This window comes from Papilio machaon, chromosome 10 (assembly GCF_912999745.1).
Source record: "Papilio machaon chromosome 10, ilPapMach1.1, whole genome shotgun sequence".
Classification (NCBI taxonomy): Eukaryota; Metazoa; Arthropoda; class Insecta; order Lepidoptera; family Papilionidae; genus Papilio; species Papilio machaon.
This window is the reverse complement of record NC_059995.1, coordinates 93431-115446: the sequence shown is the minus strand read 5'-3', so window position 1 is coordinate 115446 and position 22016 is coordinate 93431. Positions and strand designations below refer to the sequence as shown.

The window sequence follows — 22016 nt, the reverse complement described above, 5'->3', positions numbered from 1 at the left end:
TGTTTTGGTCTCGTTATTGCTTCCCGACAGTAAAGTGAAATATACAGAAGTCATTTATTTTTTTACTTTAAAATAATAATTTAATGTGAAGTAATGTGACTAATGTTCATGAAATTATTATTTCCGGTATATATACGAGATGTCTAATGTTTTAACGTTGTCAATAAAAATACAGCAAAATGGGCGGAATAATCAAATGTAAGTGACGTTTTTTTAAAACGTTGAAACGTTAGCGGCATTTTGTATAGAGCGTGATATGTGCGTCGTTGGAGCGAATGTTCGCCGCCGCCGCCCCGCGTGGTACGTCGCATACGACACAGATCACTGTCATGTCAGTGACATGTGACATAACAGACGGGGCGGCGTGGAGCAAGGGCGGCGGCGCTACTGGGCCTCGTGTATGCCGGACTCGTTGTCCTCGTCCTTGGCGTCCAGCCGCGTCTTCAGGTCGTCGATGAGCGCGGGCGGCGGCAGCAGCGCGCACACCACCTCGCGCCCCTCCAGCACCAGCGCCGTGCCCGCCTGCCCGCCCGCGTGCCCGCCCGCCTGCCCGCCCGCGTGCCCGCCCGCGTGCCCGCCCGCCTGCCCGCCCGCCTGCCCGCCCGCGTGCCCGCCCGCGTGCCCGCCCGCCTGCCCGCCCGCCTGCCCGCCCGCCTGCCCGCCCGCGTGCCCGCCCGCGTGCCCGCCCGCGTGCCCGCCCGCCGCCGCGCTGCGCTCGCGCCACTCCGCGATCTTGCCCTCGATGTCGAGGGTGCTGCGCTTGGAGCCGCTGTGGCACGCGCACGCCTCGTGTCAGTCACCGCTCGGCTCGCGACAAGGTATGTGTCCGGGCGCGCCTCGACCGCAGCTTCCGAATGCTTAATGCTCAATTATTATGAAAGCCTTAGTGACAACGTCGAGGCCCGCCCGGGACCGGAGTGCGCCGGCGGATCGACTTAGCCTTAATCACTACAAAGTTGTACTCTTATTTCGATGTTAAACATATGTTTCGTCCCCATATTTTTAGCAAAGTCACCACTCGGTCCCTAACCGGTTAACAAAACGAAAATAATATGAAAAAAAAAAACGAAAGATAAGAAGAAGGTTGAGGGGCGCGGCACCGGCCGGCCGCCGCTTGCAGTCATGCACACCTAGACACTCATGCTTCCGTACTTATATTACGGTCAGTAAATTGTGGCATTTTTACTATTAACATGCAGTAATACAATATGAGAGCAGCGTTACTCGGAGAAGCGGGAGAATTAAGAAAGTAGCACAGATTAAATTAGCAACAGAGTTCCCTCACCGGCGCTCGCCGCCAGCCCGCCCCCTCCCACCCCCTTCCGCCCACACACGACTCTCAGGGAGTTAGGTAAATGGCACCGGACGAGAATTACTTTTAAATATTTTTAACTTAATCGCACCAATTGCGTTCACTGTCATTTTATTTAGTAGTATTGTCGAAGTAGAGATCAGACGGAAGGGCGGTGCGGGGCGGGGCGGGGCGGGGCGGGGCGCGGCTGTGTGAGTGTGTAAGTGTGAGGTCGCGGTGAACTTACTTGGCGAGGGGGACGTTATCGCGGTCCGCGTACGCGTCATACAAATACTCGCTGCAACAGATAACACACGCTCGTGTCAGAAGGAGCCGCGTCCGCACGCGCCAGCACTCACTGAACCCTCGAGGCCCCAATATTAATTGCGGGACGGGTAGGATAAAAAGCATATAACCATAAAAAAATGATAATAAAGATAATATATTTTATAGGTTCGTGAGGCAGGCGACGTGCGGCTTGCGGCGTCCTGCCGTCGACCGCACGCCGCACGGCGGTGACGCGGCGTAAGGAAGTACACACGATCGTACAAAAAATACATTAATACTGTCCAACAAATCTCATTCTAAATACAAACGTTGCAGAGAATCCACATTAATTACACTTCAAGCAGGTTTTCTGCTAAATATTTGATATACGTGAGAAGATGTCGAGGTGAACGATGAGAAATGATGACATAAAAACAAAACGAAACATACCAACAACTAAATGACAAAGAAAACAAGGATAGCGATGGAGGCGCGGGGTGCGAGGGGTGCGAGGGGTGCGAGGGGGTGCCAAGGACATTATAAACAGACGACTGCTCTACGAGGGACCATGGAATATAAAATACTCATGCGTGTAACAAGGCGAGCTGCCCGTTCTGGAAGGGAGAAGGTGGGGGGGGGGGGGGGGGGGGCAGAAACGTTTACATTTAATCAAAAAATCAACTGTTAATTTAACAATATAAATGCAAATGCAGGCGAGTCGTGCTCCAACATCGGTCCGTCTCCGGATCCATCAACAAAGATTACGATTTCCCACATTTTGTAGAAAACAAGTAAAATGTTATCCAGACAACGATTCAATGAATCAAGATGAATCAAATTTAAGATTCGTTTGTATCTGCAATTTTTACCATATAGAAGAAGTTGTCGCCCGTGTACGTATATAATTAAGTGTAAGCTGAAAACAGTTTACGAGCTACTGTCGGCGGTCATGCGGGATCATCTAAAAGCCGTAATTTACGACCTGCACGAATACACAGCGATCAGGAACGAACGTAAAAAAAAACGTAAAGAAAAAAACCTTTAAAAGAATGTAGAAACTAAATGATAACAACATAAAATAAAAAAATGTAAAAAGTTGAAATATGAGCAGAGCCGCCGTGACCGCGCCCGGCCCGCCGCCTCGTGCTGACACAGCATGGTGAGGTGTCAGTGAGGAGGGGGGACAAGGCGGACACTGTCACATGACCGATGAGTGATTTCTTCGCGAGGGATACATTAAGTTCGCGTATGTATTTTATAACAGCTCTCAGTTGCCACTCAGTTGTGCGGAGCGTCTCAATATTTCAGATTTATTTAAAACATTAAAGAATCGAGCTGTCATAATCTGTTGTGTGAGGCGAGTTCGCACAATCACACATCGTGCAAACTCGCTACAAACATTTAGTTCTTTATGACGAGTTATAAATATGAATTGATATTATATACTATATTATCGTATGGAATAGTTAATGTAGAGGTGGTAGTGAGAAAGGGGACACTTACGCCTCGACTAGCGGGCCGGGGTAGGGGTCCGCGTGCCGGTAGAGGCGCGCCAGCCGGCCCGACACCAGCAGCAGCGGCACGAACAGCACCACGCACCACGCCAGCGAGATCCAGTACCCGTTCTGAAACAGTCCGCTGTGTGAGATACGTGCCAGGGGCGGGGGCGGGGGCGGGGGCGTGCCGGGGCCGGGGGCGTGGGCGGGGGCGGGGGCGTGCCGGGGCCGGGGGCGGGGGCGGGGGCGACACTCACGACGGGCATGAGCAGTGCGCGGCAGGCGGCGTCGCGCGTGGCGTTGTACGCGTGTGAGACGGGCCCGCAGCGACCCACGTCGCGTCGCGCGGCTCGCTGCACGCGACGCGCGTACTCCCGCAGCTGCTCGCTCACTGCACTCGCGAACTTCTCCGTCAGCTGCGACACAGACGAATACCGTGGTTTAAGATCTGTTACAGTTTAAAGCCGTACATTCATCGGGTAAGATGCCGACGATGTTTCGACTCACATTCTGTACAAGTTCCGGGCCCTGATTATTGAGGAAGACTTCGGCTTGAGTGGTCTCGTGCACGAGGAAGTTGATGCCCTCCCGCAGCGAGGAGTAGTTGGAGCGCAGCCGGTCGCGCAGCATCGTCACCGTCTCCTGCGACCGCATCAAGTTTTAGTACGAGTGTTAACTTTGCCAACTACGACTGCATATTTCCTCGTATATTTAGAATATAAAATAATAATCTGCAACAGTTCGACATTGAGTTCCTCGTAAGTTTACATATAGTTTTTAGATAAGCTGCAGACAAATAAATCAGTAGTAAAGACAAGTAAGTAAAGAGGAGTCTGACGTTGAGGTGGTCCGTGTGGTCCAGCATGGGGCGCAGCACCTCGGCCTGCAGCGTGGCCAGCTCGTCTGCGGCGTCCCGCAGCCGCGCGGCCACCTCGGCGTACCCGGCGCGGTCCGTCAGCGCGCCCGCCGTGCTGCGCAGCTGCGCCACCAGCCCCGACAGCTCCAGCGACGTCATGTTCGTCTCCAGCTGTATGCAACAGGTGTGTAGAGTAGCGACATTCGAGTGTCAGATAAAGCTGAGCTCGCAGCCGGCGGAGCACTCACGGCCTGCAGGATGCGGTCGTACTCGAGGTCGGAGAGGCCGGCGGCGGCCAGGCGGCGCAGCTGCGCACGCGCGTCTGCGCTCAGCAGCACCACGCCCTGCGGCAGACGCGGGCGCAGCTCAGCCGCGCGCGCAGCCACCTCGCGCGACGCGTTCTGCGCCAGCGACTCCAGGTCGAACACGCGCCACAGCTCCAGCGTCTGCAACATCGTGAGTGTACACATATGTGTATGAGTTATGAGGGTTATGAGATTATATTAAATTATTCCTAAACATAAGTTAGGTTTGTGTTTGATAAATTATCTTTTTCGTTTTCCACGCACTTTGATATCATTTTTAATATCGAGACTTAAACATTTACAAAAGATATATCTCTACATATATATCATGGCGGCACTGACCTCGTACACGGTGCGGTTGGCGTGACAGCTCAGCAGCACGGCGCTCAGGTTGAGCTGCGCGCCGCCGGACGTCGGCAGCTCCACGAACCGCTCCACGTCCGCGAACACGCGGTTACCGCGCGGCTCGCTGAGGACACGCCCCCACCCCCCCAGTCAATACCCCCCACTTCACAAAATTAACGGGTATCGGTACGCAGGAGACGGGGACTCACGTGAGAGGATCGCAGACGAAGCGCTGGCTGGCGACGCCCACCACGAAGTACAGCATCATGACCAGCGTCACCGCCCCGCCCACCAGGAAAATGACCGCCATCCCGCTGCGGACACACGCACACGTCACACGTCACACGCCACACGCGCACCGCACCCGGCCGCCGCACGCCCGCCGTCGCACTCACCACAGCAGGCAGCTGGAGCCGGCGCCCTTGTTGCAGCAGTCGCTGGCCCCGTACACGTCGGGCCGCTTGCCGCACACCCCGCACACCAGCCCCCACGCCAGCAGGCACGTGACCAGCAGCAGACAGGCGGCGGCGGCGCGGCCCGTGTGGCGCCAGTAGGCCGAGTGGCGGTCCAGCGCGGCCTGCAGCCAGTCCGCGGCGGCGGCGTGCTGCGCCACGCGCTCCCCCGCCTCGCCCGCCAGCGCCGACACGCGCTCCGCCAGCGCGCGCAGCCGCCGCCCCGTGTCCGCCAGCGCGCTCTGCAAGTGCGGCGCGCGCTCCTCCACCGCCGCGCGCAGCCCGCGCTGCAGCCCGCGCACCGCCTCCAGCCCGCGCGCCACCTCCGCCGTCAGGCTGCCGTCCAGCAGCGCGCCCAGCTCGCCCAGCACCGCCGACACGTCCGGCATCTGTCTCCCGCAACCTTCTCCTTGTTACTTGTTCGATCTTCAACACGACATCTCATTAAACAGAATTAAACAACCGATGACGAGAGCGAGACCGATAACAAAAGCAAACAAAAACTCACGGTGGGAAAGTATTGATCCAACATCTGGTCCACGCGGCGTGCAATTTTACATTCATATATTAACTAAATTTCAACTAGTTAGTAATATGATTATTAAAGGGGTATAGTTTTTCATTTTGTTAAGTTTGGGGTAGGAAGCCGTCGGGCGGGGAGGATGCGGGGAGGATGCGGGGAGGATGCGAGCGGGAAGCGGAGGAGGACCCACCTGGCTGTACTGTATCTCGGTGTCGAGCTGGCCGATCTTGTACTTGTCCTTGAGCTCGCGACACTTGGGCTGCTCGCAGTCGTTCAGCGTCTGCAGCAGCAGCGCCTTCACCTTGCGCAGTCCTGTCGCCGAACGATACCATTGTAAACACAATAGGACACAGTGAGAGACGCCGGTCGCCGAGCTGTGCGTTGGCGCGCACCTGCGTTGAGCCGCTGGGCGTGCTCGCGCAGCGCGTGCGTGCGCTCGCGCACGTCCCGCAGCGCGGTGCGCGCGGCCGGCAGCTGGCGGAGCAGCGCCTCCAGCCGGCCCACAGCCGCGCTGCCGGACTCCTCGCTCAGCTGCTGCGACATCAGCACCCCGCTGTCTGCGAACGCATTCGATACGGCCTCATAAATATCGTAACCGGCTTTCTTATTCATTTTTTTGAACAAATAATAAAATGGTTCATTTGAAACGACGCCGCGCCGGTTGAAATTTAACCGTCACCGCTTACGATTTAGTATTTTTTTGAAAACTAAAATGATGGTATGGTTAAATACCAAACTGGAAAAATGATTATCTACATGATGCTGACAATCTCGTGTTTAGTGAGGAATTAATGGAAAAATATAAATGACCTCTTTTCATTAAGTCGTTTGCCTCCTCTTAATATAAAAATTATAGATAGCGACATAAAAGCAATTTTGTGTTATTCAGTGTTTTTTTAATTGTAATAAGACGAGACGCGAAATAACTTCCACTTGACGCCTGTCTTCTGAATGGTCATTGATTATTGTGGGCTCTCCCATAGTTGAAGCGTACTGACAGGTGAGCATGGCGTTGAGGCGGCGCTCGAGCTCGGAGTAGTTGTCTACGAGCAGGTAGCGCGCGTGCGCCTGCGTGGCGTTGAGGAAGACGCGCGTGTCGCGCAGACCGCGCCGCAGCGCCGCCGGCGCGCCCGCAGACCCGCTCTCCACCTGCGAGTCCGTCGCGAACGCGCACACCACGCCGAACCTGTCGCAACACGACCACCTTTTATATTTTGATGATAAGCTAACAATTATATATATTGTTAGGTGTTAGGACTGTTGAGGGTAGCCACACAAATGTTAGGACTGTTGAGGGTAGCCACACAAATGTTAGGACTGTTGAGGGTAGCCACATAAATGTTAAGACTGTTGGGGGGTAGCCACACAAAAGGTTTTATAAGGAAGCGTGCGCTGCTGTTCGGGGCAGTCTCTTTCCATCCGTCATTGCGGAACGTCTGGCATTTTTGTTTATTTACGTTCGGTTTGAGTTTATCCTATTGCGAGGATTATTTAGAAGTAGAGTTAAATTCACTATTTCGCTGTTAATTTATTTCTTTTAAAATACCTTTGCATCAAATATCTAACAATATGTATATTAATTAAGTTTTACTTATAAATTTTGTAACATCATAAATAAAATTACCGATTAATAAAAGTACACATGTAAATTACAAATAGCGAGTTATAATTTCCGTAGATAGAAGACAAAGGAAATATCATACAATCGCATACATATATACACAACCTTATCGTAAGCTAATACGACACTGACGCCACCTAAGGACTCGCTATACAAATAAGACAAAACTTTTCAAGTGATACCATTGAAACTAGGTGTGATACAATAATTATATTGTACAATAATAAAAGAAGTGATCGCACTCACAGAAAGAGCGTCAGCAGGCCGATGAGGAGTATCGCGAGGATGCCCTTGATGCAAGCGTCGTACTTGCGATCGAAGGGCCGCCGGCGCCGACCCACTCGGCACCACTGGCAGCAGCACCAGAACAGCCTGCAACACGGCGGCGGTTAGCGACTGCGAGGCGGGCAGCGCCTTCGGGACTGGGCGTGCCTTGCGGACGGCACTCACCCGGCAAGCGGCAGCGCGGCGGCGAAGAGCGCGGCCAGAATCAGAGCGGAGGCGGGGCCCGCGTAGTGCGCCAGCAGTGGCCGCCAGTGCTCGCGCAGCGGCGCCACTTCCACGTGCCCATCTGATACCGACACCAAGCCTGCAACAAGATATAATTCATAGTTTCATTTTTGTGCTCATTCCATTGTCTGCGAAACGGAAAGAAAGCGACAAATATTTGAATTTTATTCAAGACCTCCAAGCAGATTATAATATTTAAGTATTGTATTTTGTCAATTAAAATATATCAAGTTGTGTTCATGTGGCTGTACCATCATGTGTCTAACGAAACATAAATAACCAACACACAGTAGTGGTAAAGAGCGAGCAATTATAATTCAAATTAATGTACATCAATTGGTCAGTTTACACAGGCTTAATAAGGCAGGCCAGCTAGCGACTCGGCGCGAACTCGTTGCCTCGCCGGCCGCAGTTGCGCCGCTAACATGCACTGTGTGCCCAGCGTCACTGGGCAAAGACGTGGCGTCGCAACACGCAATGCACGTCTCCACTTGTCGGCAGACGATCGATGATTACATTTAAAGTGTAGCGGACTTCTTAGCCATGCATTTAACGAAACGTTTGTACGGACCGGACCGCACCAATTTAATGTCTGCTAACGGATGAACTTTATCGCGGGTTCAATTTGACGGACCGCTGTCTCATTTCTTTCGTGTGAGTAGAGCGCCCCGCAGCCCGTAAGCCGCCGTCATAATTGTGATACCTAAAAACATGCCTTGAACATCAACAATTTTATTTTCACTTTGACACACTACCTGCCCTGAAGTTCATACGAATCGAAAGATGCTTAGAATGAAAAGAACGACTGATATAACAAACTGTAATGAGTGAACTTGAATGGTACTGCGTCTACAAACGCACTGCAAAAGCTCCAGTAGAAGCTCAAAGTTCGCAACGATGAGGAAATCAGCAAACTTTAAAAATGAAAGTAAATATGCAAAATCATTTTCTCATTGGAAAGAAATAAACAGGAGGATATCACCACGCTGGAATTAAAAACCTTTTTACCTAATTTATTAGACAAAATTAAAGACAACTTAAAATACGTTTATTGAGAGTATCCGTAAATGGCAACCCTAAAAAAAATCTATCTCCGAAAAAAAATGCATTTCTTGTCTAATAAGCATAATAAAACCATATTATCATCCATTGTTATTGAATTAAGTGTATAAAATCTTAATTGTGGTGTAAAATACAAGATGTTTTGCGGGCATTTTGACATGATAGGTGCTAGGTGAGGCCGGCAGAGCGCGCACTCCGCACAGACGCCGCTATCGACCCGCTGCACCGCCCGCCGCCCGACACCCCCTACCCCCTCCGCATCCGCCCCACAGCAACAGGCACATCGTACAGATTTACTTTCAACCAACAAGTTAACCAGTTGTGTTATGATTACAATATTAGACTTACACTCGTAAGATAAATGATTTATCTTCCTGCCGAGCAAAAATCATAATTATCCCATGCACAAAATATGAATTTGCGTTATGTTTTATGTGTTTTTGCAACATATGAAGTACTGTTTACAATGTGCCAAAGCAAATGGCGGAGTCTTCTGCACTTTTGACCTCTTGAATCAGGTGCGACCTCTGAAGAGGCCTTCACAAAAGCCGGAGGGATTCGAGTCCCTTACCAATCACTCACAATCTCTCAAACTCTGAAGCATTTGGAACAGGTCCGTTCTTTTCTAATTTTGTATGTACGAATTTTAACCGACGTTCTAAGCATATGCTTAGGACCATGAACGCATGTTATTGACTGTTATTGCTAAGTCTAAGATCGTAAATGTACCTACACATAATTATTCAGCTGACTGTACATAAACTTATGTGGCAGAGCATGTGTCCTACAAATAACCGAGTGAGGTGTGATGTGGGGGCCGACGGGGGCGATGCAAATATAGCATTGACCCTGCGCTGTCTCCCTGGACCAACCCCGTGCGCGGAGTTGCGGGAGTAGCCGCGCGAGCTGTGAGAGGTCTGCCCGCTTTACTCCAATGGACCATGACCGCTCTTGCCTAAGAATAAGCTTAAATATTTTTATCACATATCAGAGAAGATTCGAACTTCTATATTTTTTTAATATGACAAAAAAACAAGAAAAAACATGATTATTTATAATGCGTGTTGCAGAGAAAAAAATATATATCTAGCGGAACGACCTCCGCTCCGAGTCGACGCTCGATCGCGGTGCACCGTGGCACCTGGGCTAACACGTCTATTCCAAACACTGTTCTGGTTTCGCGCTTATGTTAAAGAATAACACAATCAAACAAGGCACGCAGTATTGTAATCAATGTAATCATACAGATAATTCGCCGCTCACCAAACTAGTTGTCAGTCGCCAGTGGCGGGCGATGGCGCGGCGCGGCCTTCGCGACGACGACGACGTGGCTCTCGCACGAACGGGCGCTGTTGCAGGTCGCCCCACGCGGATTTCATCTCTATGTCGTAAAACCGAAGGACGATATTGTCGTGCGCTTGCCTGCCCTCGATCAAACTAGACCGGCCACTGATCTCACAATCAACCGTTTGCTTTGCAACAACTCTATAATAATAACACTAATACACTTTGCTGTTACTTGCCATGTTGCATGAATAAAGTTTCCGCAACATATATAACTGCAGCCGTTTCCGTCGTCGATATCTGCGACTAAAGCTATGCAGTGTACAAGCAAACGAACACCTACAAAAGCTTACAATCTTACATCGATGCAAAATTAGAAAAATCTGCATTTCCCATGCCAATCGGCCATTAAATTGGTCCATAGAGCAAACAACATAATAACACGTCAACTTTGAATTTACGCAAAATCTAACAAAGGATTCGGGATGTTGAGCAAGGTCATTGGAACAACAGCAACATGCGTGCGTCACTCGCAATGCGCGCGGTGCGGTGCAGGGCAGCCCAACCATTCCTTATTTGAAACTGCTACATTAAGGAGCAGACACATGCACATCCTTTTTTTTTTTTTTTTTTTTTAAAGAGGGGAATGCTTTATGCATACGCCGTGTCCCGGGGGGGACACGGTAGTTATGCGAGATTCTCTCCCCTAATGGGAGCATACCCGCTAAACCACCTCTGTTCCTCCTACTGCGCATAGTGTCGGGGTCACGGGTACTGCTTTCGCATATCTTCCGCGGCCCCGACTGCGCTAGCCGCCGCAGCAGCTCCTCCACTGATAGTGGGCTAAGCCCACCAACCTCCATTGGGGAGGCGCGCCGGGAACCAAGGCGCGCCGTCCTCCTGGCCCTTTGAAGCGGGTGACAGGTACCCCCGTACCTGCCACCACAGGGCTATGGAAGCCGGGGAGGCGGTTGTCCCACCTCCCCAGCCCCCAACGGCGGATCTGATGTTAGGTCCCGCCGTCGACCTTACCGGGCCGCAGAGGGGCTGGATAAGCCAGTACCCCCCCCCACGGCCCCACCACACATCCGGCCACGAGGGGTGCAGGGTGGCAGGATAAACCAGTACCCGCCCACACCCCCCGCGGCCCCACCGCACATCCGGCCACGAGGGCTGCAGGGGGCAGGATAAACCAGTACCCACCCGCAGCCCCCACGACCCCACCACACATCCGGCCACGAGGGATGCAGGGTGGCAGGATAAACCAGTACCCGCCCACACCCCCCGCGGCCCTACCTACAGGCCCTCACAGGGGCAGACCCGGGAACATAGTCCACCCCTGGAGGCCTCCCCCCCAGGTGGGCCGGCCCGGCGCGCTACACTTGGCGGCTCCGGGGGGCAAGCGGCCAGTCCTGCACGCCGAACCGACCCTGGTTCCTCTTAGCTTCGCCGTGGGTGAAAATCCCACAGGTACTAGAGCCCCACCGCCACGACAAGGCGGGAACCGTCGGTGGGGAGACACATGCACATCCTGAAGCAACTTGAACTAATCAATTTTATATTTCTAGACTAGCTGTCGATTTCGTCTGCACGTTCTTCGCCTTGCAAAATGTATGCCTATTACTCTCAAATACATCAGCTGTCCTTCAATAAACTTCAAGTCAAAATAGGTCTAACCGTTACAGCGCTGGTTTTTTTACACCAAAATCTCTTTATAAAACATATAATATGTTTTAAACGGCGATTTTGGTCTCAGAAACTCACTATAGGAGATTACCTGGAACAAAGGCGATTTTGCGTCCAGATAGAACAAATATTTTAATAAATGTTTTTTTTGTTATAATTAACTCAAATTTATCATAAACACGAAATATGAAAATTTTGTATTACATATAAACAATCCGTTTTATTTATCTGTATAGATATAGATTTTCCTCCACGAATCTAGGAACGTTATAAAGTAACCATTGAAGAAGAACTAAAGGCTATAGACAAGTAGCGTTCGAGGCTGAGCCTTGCCCTCCGCCGCGATGCCCGACCCGTACCGTAGACCGTTACGTCTGCCTTCCGTTCGACCTCTCGCCTTTCCGATCGGATATCATGAACATCCGCATACCAACCACGTCTTCACAAAATATTTGCAGTCACCCCTAACTTAGGGTAGGCTCCGAGCCTCTCAGTGGCCTCTCTGCTGGACGCGGGGGATACATTTAATGTGTTTACGATTATCTGCGTACATCTACGCGTCCGAACTGTTCATGCCGAGGCCTTCTCCAGCCAGCTGTGTGGTACGCACTAGAGCCAATCACTAACTCTTCATTTCAACATTTATGGAGAGCTGATAGACATAACGTCGTTGCGCATAGCTCACATCAGCACTTGTTAGTTCGGAGCAGGAGTTTAGCACGACAGCAATCGACAGGTATAGTCAGCCAGCGAGTTCCAATAATGTAGTTAAAGCGCCGCGGCCTAATGTTCGCATCCCGCGGCGCGGCTGCTGCATCACCGGGGCCGCACCGGACAACCAGATAACAAAGCAAACAATAATGGTTTAATATTATTACAAGCAACATTAGCCTTGCTCAGGTATAACGTTAGTATACCAGTTTAAGTTAGTAGTCTGCGGTGGCGTAGATGATCGAGTCATTCGGCAGTGGGTAGAGCGCACGCGAGAGTAGCTCCCTCGCGCGCCATCCATCGCCCGGCGCGGGCACGGTACAATTGATTCGACCTTCCCCCCCACCTCCCCAGCCGTGCCATGGCCCGCACTTGTCGCACGCACATTGTTCGCTTCATATCGGATCCCATATTCGCATTACGTCAATTATGTGAAAAGTACAGACGTGTGCACAGTTGCTGTTCGTTGAATGGTGAAAAGGGTGGGAAGGGAAAGAGGAATAAAATTAGTCCTCCGTTAAAATAACGAATGAAAACGTACGTGCATGTGATGGAAATGCGGAATAAGACGGATGTGTAGGATAACAAGAATGCATAGGATACGAAACAAGTATATTAGAGAAGTCTATCTGTCTAGTTTCCGCATAAACATTACAAAATGCAAATACATCAGATAGAAGTACAAGTAGCGAGCAAACACTGCGCAGAGTGTTAGTGCGAAGGCGGCAGGCGGAGTGTGGCCGTGGTAAAGAGGTCGCCCGGCCCGCACTGCAGCGAGCGACGCAGCGGCGGCGGGCGACCCAGTTCGACTACGTGCTGCAGTGCCGGCCCCGTACTCTGTGCAGTTAGACTCAGGCGATGCTTTCTTTCAATCAGCCGACTTGATCGTCTCTGTTGTCCTAATTAAAAAACTGCTATCATTGTCCCCAGTTTGTATAAAAATTTAAGCTCACAGCTTTTTTCGATAGTATCATTTTTTTATGATATTTCTTTATATCGTATCATTTTAAATAAAAAATGTGTATCTTTTCCTCTGTGTCCGCATCTATAACATTACAATGTATTACTTAGGTAGTAGTTTTCATCATCATCACCATCAACTATTTACTTGGTGACTAGGCATAATTAATCTTTTACCCAAAGCCCAAACATGCCAAGGATGAAAAAAATATATACGTGCTATTTGTAAGCTTTAAAACAAATGTCAAACTAAAGGACAACTGTCAGCCAGATGGCGCAATGAATCAAAGCTGCCCCCCCCCCCGACGCGCCGCGCCGCCATCACAACACACTGCATTTGCAATGCAATTTCACTCAGCTTCGTTTTAGCAGTTTTTGTCTCGTTTACGTTATGACGTCATGCTGAAAACTACTTTCCACTGCGCATTTCCTGAAACACTACTAGGCAAACATGAGTCGGTGGAGGTCGTGCCGCGGCAAGCGGCGGTCACCGTGGGGAGGGGGAGGGTTTGTTTCGTATCTGTCGACGCGCTGTTACATTCTGTTATCTTATCAGGAACGGTCGGAACAATCGCACACTCCTGATAACTTATGTCAGCCTGGTAAAATGCACAGACTGTTGAATTCTACAGCAATTAAAAAAATACAGAAAGTGAAAGAAAACTGTATATATTAAGGTGTCTGAAACACTTCACTATGACTGTCAGAAACGCATAATGATATGAGGAGCACATCGAAACTCATCATGGAGTGTCGCTATTATCAACATCTCGACGGCCACATAAAGCTTGCGAAGACATTTAACGCCAGCAATTGTTTTCTGCATTGGAAGCCCGCAAAAGACAAGTCCATCACAAAATGACTGTGCATTTGTTTACAGTGTCTTGTTCGGCGGAACTACCCCGACATTGTCCGAGTCCGTCTGCGGCCGTTGACAGAGGACACGTTTTGTATGCCAGGCGTGAGGCGTGTGACCGAGCGCGCATCAGACACAAGAAACGTTACGACAAATCCAAACTACACATTACTAAGATCAAATCAAACAAAGTTTATACAAATATTTCAGACGCAGTTGATACATTACAGTTAACTAATAAGCACCATGCGACAGCCGATTGTCGAATTCTCTTTTTTCATTTTACTTTGTGGCTTGGCTTATTAATAAAATGCATAAAAGATTATTGTATTGAAAAAATATGTAGTTTGAATTTTGTAACTGTAAAGTAGAGCGCGGGCACAGCGCGGCGTGGATCTTGTGTTGACCTAATTCACGGTACATTACATAACGAAACAAAGTTTAAACTCCAACTGTAAGCAGGGAAAAGGACAGGATGATGATGATGATGGTAAGTATAGAGCAAACGTGGAACACGAGTACGACCTCCTTACTTATTAATGTCTCGATGATATATGTATCATGATGTATCATTCATTTATTTATAGTTGTGGGACTTTGTTCGAATCCCAAGATTAACAAAGTTTATTAATAAATAAATATATAAATAAAAACCATGACAACACAAAATTCGACCAAACTTCGGAGAGAAGTGCAGACGTATCGCGTGCACTTGCAGTATTACATAGGAGGGCGTGTCGGAGCGGTGGGGTAGGCATTGCCAACGCCTTACGTTATTACCCATGTACAAATAGCTGTGTCAACACCAGTTTCACTGTCGACAGTTAGTGAATGCGCCGGCGCAACATTCATTGCAGTCAATCCAGCTCCTAATATAATGTGATATTTATGAAATACCATCCTATCACAAGCGAGTGTGTCTAGAGATAAAGACGTGAGCTACATCAGGGTTCTAGAGGTAACACTGAACATATTCATACTTTATTCTGTCATATCTTGTTCTGTTCCGTTAGGTTTCAATAAAAAATTGTTGTTGAGAGTAACATGGCGTCCGCTCTTTGTTTTGAATGCAACGACACAAAAATAAACAAGACGGCTTGTTTAGACACGCGAGCGCGAGCGATGGGGCAGCCACTTTACAGTTGCTTCTTAGAAAAGACAAGTTTCCGTATAAGTGAAGGTGTCGCTGCTGTCGCTGTGAGCTGCATATTTTACTGTCGCGCTCTCGGCTGGCGCTCGGCGACAAGGAGTGCCCCCCATAGGAGGGAGGGGGGAGGAAGTTTCACCGAAAGGGGACAAACGGTACTTTACATGCACTAGTAATGTAGCGGGTCTTTTGAAAACATACTCAATAACAACTAATTTGGATGGCAAGCTGTGACTGACACATCCTAGCAAATAAACAACACTTTAAAGCCCAGCCCGTTGGATCTACCGCGAGACCGCGATCTACAACACATTGTACGAATGTATACCTACCATTAAGTTTGTAAATCCAAAGCGAAAACCTTGTAATGTACAAAGAAATCATATATTTTATTATTTTTGATTCTGGTGAAATTAGGGCGTCTTGCTAACTAGATTATTTCTTTTAATATGTTTACCTGCACTGTAAAAGAAACATAATTGAATCTGTGTAAATGGTGCGTGGCGATGGCGGGACGAGTAGCTTCAACATTAAAAACGGATAAATAATCAGGTGAATTCATAAATATTAATATGGAACAGAAAGTGACAGCGACAAAGTGTGTGTGTGTGACGCACATAGGTGACGTCACAACGGTCGCGCTCACGCTCACGCGGCCCACGAGCCCACGACGACGGTGACGGTGAGTCAAGCCGCTCTAGGCCGCGAGCGCCGTCATTAGACAAGCAAGCGTCAGACATGTTGCTGACCAATTCCCACTTTTTAATGTCTATTAAATAACGTAAACTTTAATTGATGTAAACAGACAAAAATTTAGTGGCCCTATATAGTATGTAATATACTAGCTGTCGTCTGCCACTCCATCCGCGCGAAATAAAAAAAAACAATAAGTATCCTATGTGTTCTTCTAGACTAGACTATGTTCTACATCTGAAGCAAATTTCATCAAGATTCATTGAGCCGTTCTGGAGATACCTTCAAACATCAGAAAACATGTCTATGTAATACGGCTTTCCCTAGGCGGCGGTCAGCAAAGCGCAGATGAGCTGTGCATAACGTAAAACAACGGCCATTACAACACTCATCATGATCTCACCGGATCCACTTTATCTAACAATACGGACACTGTCAAGCGCAAGTTACAAACAAAACTTTTATACCGTCGAATTCCACTGCCGTAACTTTTTGTGCATGTGTATCGACAGTAGAAACCTACAGTTATATTAACAATTGAGTTATAAGAATATCCTGGCGATTGTTAGTTGTGATGGACAAGTATATGAAAGCCGTGGACAGAGAATAATTTACTGTGGAAACAATAAAGGTATTCATTCTATGGAAGGCAACAAGAAATTGTCGCATTCTGTTCACGTGTTAAAACATTTTTGAACTGTGTGGACATGTTTGAGTTTGTGCAGTGAGTTGTGTGCGCCTGGCACTGTTGAATATTTGTGACAATCACCATCGTATCGTCATCATGGAGAAAATTTGTATTAAGATTTGTGTAACGTTTTTTTACATAATTGACGATGACGATACAAAGCCGATTGTCATAAACATTAGTGCTAGGCCCACAGACTGCAGACGCGACGCTCAGGCTGGACAAGAACCTCGCGGCGCGCACGAGGCGCTTAGCCAACTACAACCACGTTACAAAACTACATCAAGTATTACATATGTGTAAATGTAATTTATTATTGTTATTATCAAGATATCGACAAGTAGGTATCATCTAAGTTTAGTCTATATGTTCATACTCATGGGAAAGTAAGCGGTCAGAGGCAAGCCACTGCAGGGCGTGGTAGCGCGCTCCCCGACATGTGCACGACATTACCTCGTCGGTCGTGAAATCAAATTATACAAAAAGTTGGAGGTAGCTAAGGGGAAGAGAAATGGTCGCGAAAAGGCTGTGTTGTACGGCAAGAAGAAAGCTAAATAAGACGTTGTGGTTGTCCCACCTCCTATACTCCTTCAGATTTTCGCCGTAATATTTGTTGTTGAAGTAAAGTCTCTAGCTAAGTTACGTTTGTGGTTGTACAGAATAGGGTCAGTGTGTGTGAGGGAGTGCACGTGTTACGCATGTCTCTATAAATAAAGCACGCGGAGGGCTGTCCAGCAGCCGGCGCTCCCTGCCACGCCGCCCACTATCAATTAATATGTCAATAAAAAGTGTGTACCCGTGGAGAAGAAAAAGTAGGTAAAGTGGTGCAGTGGTGCAAGGTGACATCACCACATAGACTGCGAAAGTCTCTCCCCTGTTGATCTGCTACGATCATACATCGCGCACCGATAACGCTAATTGCATCAGATTTCGATGGCTCCTACGTAAACAATCGTATGTTTGAAACGCAAGTTTTGCATGACTTAATACTTAATACTTGAAATTTACACAGACATTAAAGGGTTTATCAAGTTATTTAAAAAAATATTTATAATAAATCGATATTTATATTTTTTAATATCGAGAACCGATCGCCGGTGAGTCTTAAATGTAATATGCTGGATAAAGCCAAGAAACAAATTATGTTACGAATTATTCAGCAAGAGGTATGATGGTGAAGTACATAATTTGACAATCCTCGAGTGTTCAACACGCTTCACCATTACGGTAGCTGAAGTCTCATCAAAGACAGATGCGGGATGCAGTGCAGGCGGGGTCGACGCCCGCCACCCGCGCCCCCGCGCCCCCCGGCACCCTCGCGGCCTAGCGGTCGCCGGACTCCACGAGATAAACATTTTATCGACATTACGGCCCTACAATTTGTGCCATCGATACTGATACTTGCAAAGTTCTGTGTTTTGACAACACATTCTTTTTTAAACACATTGTAAAATTCACAATTTTGCAATTACTTTTAAATACTGAATTCCGAATTTTGTTTTAATGTTTATTATTTTGTCAATGATAATGTTTTGTTAATAGAAGACAGGAGGGTATTTAATATTTTGCAATATCAAAATGAAGAAGATAAGAGTGCTTACTACATAAATAAACATAATACTAATAGGCAGATTGCTTCAGTATAACTCGAAATACGTGTCTAAACATGTTATTTGTTAACATATGACTGCAATTATCAGTGTGTATTATTATGCTAGAACTAAGAAGAGCTGCCCAAACTGCGCAGGAATGTGAGCTCATGTACAAGATGACAGTGAAGATGGCAGTGGGACCATAAGCCATGAATTAACTTCTGCTTTACAAAACTGTCACAAAATGGGTACAACTAATTGTGAATTATTATTCTATGTTCTCAATTTGAAACAGTTTGTAATAAACTTGATCCATTACAATGGGAATGATATTACAATCTTTCTGATAATCCATTATACATAATTAAGATTATTGCAACACACCATAGCCAATAGTCAAAGCCATAAGCTTTATAATTGTTGACAAGGGGGTGAAAGTGGAGTAGTAGTGAGGTAAGTAGGGTAGTTCATTCATGTTGTGCTGCTTTATAGTTATTTATTTATAGCAGTCACTCACCACACAGTAGGCACAGAGTTAAAAAAACTTAATGAGTAGCCTATGTCTTCATCCAGACTATGTCCTACATCTAAGTCAAATTTCAGCTAGATCTGTTTAGAAATTCCGGAAATTCCTTCTCATAAACATCCATCTAAACATGTGCATTGAAAATATTAGTGAGATTTGTTTCAAGGAAGACAGTCATTTTTTACAAAGTAATGGTAAATAGAAAACAGTAATCATTGCTCTATTTAGTATTATGACATATTAATATCAATATTTCTACAACTCTAGTTATAGTTTGTTTCATGTATAACGGTAATTGTGAAAACATTATATTTTCCTAACAAATGACATCATTCTCGCCATATTTATCAAAAAAATATATAGGTGTTATTTATAAAATGATTTCACTTAAATACCTCATTTGTGATTGTAAATGTAATAGCACCAACTAAATAATGATAAGCGCACTTACAGATAATAGTCAGGTACCTCTGTCTGTGGCAGTTCTTAGAAAGTGATTAAAACATATCTAAATGAGCAACAATAATATGACCACACATTTAGTTACATTAAAGCCAAGTTCAGACAAACAATGAACAACAATAGTTAAGTATACTTCTTGGAATAGTTATGATTAATTTTGACGTTAACAATAATTAAACCTACATTAAAAAAATTTCCTTAAAAACAATGTAAAATATGACCTTTTCCTATCGGAATAACAGGAAGGATGTACATTTATGAGTTGTTATTGCAGTTGGCATGTTGACTCACCTGCCCCCACTGGACTGTTAATAACAACTTACTGAAGCACTTACATGATCTTATTGAAAATTAAAAAAAACGCACTGATCCGGAGTAGATTGTTTTATATGTGTCTCTCTCCTACATAGCTGCTACACACATCAACATGCTTTACAATGTTGGTGGTATTGCTCATCAATATATGAAATGTTACATTTGGTAAAGGTCAAGGCAAGCTTTGCATTGTGTTATTTGAATTAAATGAACTTGCAGTGAAAAGTAAGTTTAGACGACTTAAGACCAAAGGTGCCTTTGAGTGATTGTGTAGTTATTCAGTCTGTATGTTTTATTACACATTTGTGTATATATTCAACAAATAGTTTGTCTATATAACAACACACATAAACCGATACTCAGGTCCCTGCTAATAACCTGTGAAAGAATCCTTTGCCAAAAACAAAATTTATGTAAAATCCTTACCTTCGGGGTAAGCCTGCTCGTTCGCGATGAAGTCGATGATCATGTGGGTATGGTTGTAGATCATGCCCATGGCCCGCATGTCGAACTCAACGCGCGCCACATACGTTGCGTTGATTACTGGCGTCGAGTAGTTGACTTCGATCTTGCCGATCGCTTCGTACAGGTCCGAGTGCATCTTCAGGCCAACGTCGCTCAGCCAGGGGTCCGGCGCGGCCGCCGCTACCGCCCACACGAGCACCAGCCGGAGACACATCGACATACCTCACTACCGCTCACTAAACATTAGCCTGAATATCAGCACTCACGTTACCTTCTTAAATGTTCAATTCAAAGATGGGTAAGCTATTGTTTGCAAAACAAAGTCCAAAAGAAACCCGTTGAAAATAAACACAGCAATATGTAAATCGAAAGTTGAATTTTTCGAAGAACAGTTCATTCATCTCAGTGGAGTATCGACAATTTTGTATTAGTTTTATGTCAGAAATTACATTTCTGTTAAAATTAACACTTTCTTTGTTACGCCCAAGTGACTTAACCTACAGACGTTTACACTCAACAGCTCGACAACATTGAATTAAAATTTTGAATGATGAGTTGATGAGTGATGAACGTACTGAATTGTTCGCTTGAACAGTGTTGCCAATGAAATTTTTTACCTGGCCGTGTACTTTGTGTAAATAATCCGTTTTATATGGAAGTAGATCAACGGTGTGCCATAGCACTACCTAAAAAAAGGAAACTTTTTTAAACATTCGCCAAATGGAGCTGTTTTTCTTTTAAAAAAATCACAACTTTTTCAAGCAATAATGTTTTAGAAAAATTTCATTGTTCCCAGTAGAAATCTTTGCTAATCATTGAATGTTTGTATAAATCTACATTAAAAACCTAGTTTCATAATTGTTTTCATAGTCATAACACTTCAACAAGTGAATTTATAAAAAAAAACAATTACTGTAAATTTGAAATGCCGTAGAATTTGATACGGCCTTGAGCTTGCGGCCAAAGGCCATATATTTTGTAGTTTGTCGGCCTCAAAGCCGTAGAACACGGCAACTGCCGTTGCACTGGCAACACTGCTGCTAAAAGAACACTGAATGGTGTTACTGAACTAAACAGAGACTGGAAACTGCACTTAAAAATGCGAAATATAGTCAAAACCAAACAACACTGACCTCTATAAATGTACTAGCTATGAGAAGTGGTATTTTATATCTATTTGAGTGTCGCCATTTTGGCGTTGATGATAACGTTTTGTAGCAGTATGTGGATTCTAGCTATTAATACAGGCGCGATTAAATCGAAAAGAAACAAAAGCTGTGATGGAGCCGGTGAGAGGCGCTGCTGTCGCGGTTAATTCTGCCATAAAATATAACCACCCTGGGCATAGAAAATTTCATAAAAAAATGACATTACAGATACGATACTACGAAAAGGAACTAGTGACGTTTTTTTGACGTTGACAGCGAGGAGCGCTAGTGAGCTGTCGAAATGTATTTTGACTTGTGCCCGCTGGCAACCCGCTGGGTCCATACGGGTCAGTCATCCCTGTCGGTCTATCCTAATGTATAGAATATTTTGAAGTATTTAAGACTCAATTTAGGCTTCTTTCTCACCTACAAAAAATGAACAAAGAGACATACAGTCAAAATCTGTTATAACGACATCGAAGGGACTACTCATATTGAGTCGTAAAAACCGATAGTTGTAACAACCGGTGACAGGTATTAATAGGAAAGATATGTATATAACATTCAGCCAGGACCTTTGATTTTGGTCAATTTAACCGGTATGTTCTACTCACTGACCTCCATAGATGGACAGGCTAATAACCGTGGCAATTTGTGTTTATTTGATATTCGCCATTTTGGCTCTGGTCGACGGCATTGTAATAGGGGGCGGGGGGCAAGCTGTCCTATGAGCGAGATACTTAGTAGCATTAGTA

General features: G+C 46.5%; 1 protein-coding gene across 1 annotated transcript; it reads right to left on the bottom strand.

The window, feature by feature from the left end:
• Nucleotides 1–128: 128 nt before the first annotated feature.
• Nucleotides 129–20633, bottom strand: LOC106713722 (prominin-like protein). Its single transcript, XM_045679539.1, has 17 exons — nucleotides 20075–20633; nucleotides 7607–7745; nucleotides 7403–7528; nucleotides 6534–6721; nucleotides 5928–6092; nucleotides 5726–5847; nucleotides 4956–5401; nucleotides 4770–4874; nucleotides 4558–4684; nucleotides 4159–4356; nucleotides 3893–4081; nucleotides 3562–3696; nucleotides 3312–3470; nucleotides 3062–3183; nucleotides 1539–1589; nucleotides 667–769; nucleotides 129–522 (listed from the first exon to the last, which is right to left on the bottom strand). The coding sequence occupies exons 1-17, from the start codon at nucleotides 20331–20333 to the stop codon at nucleotides 385–387; spliced, it is 2772 nt and encodes a 923-aa protein (XP_045535495.1). The 5' UTR covers nucleotides 20334–20633; the 3' UTR covers nucleotides 129–384.
• Nucleotides 20634–22016: the final 1383 nt, after the last annotated feature.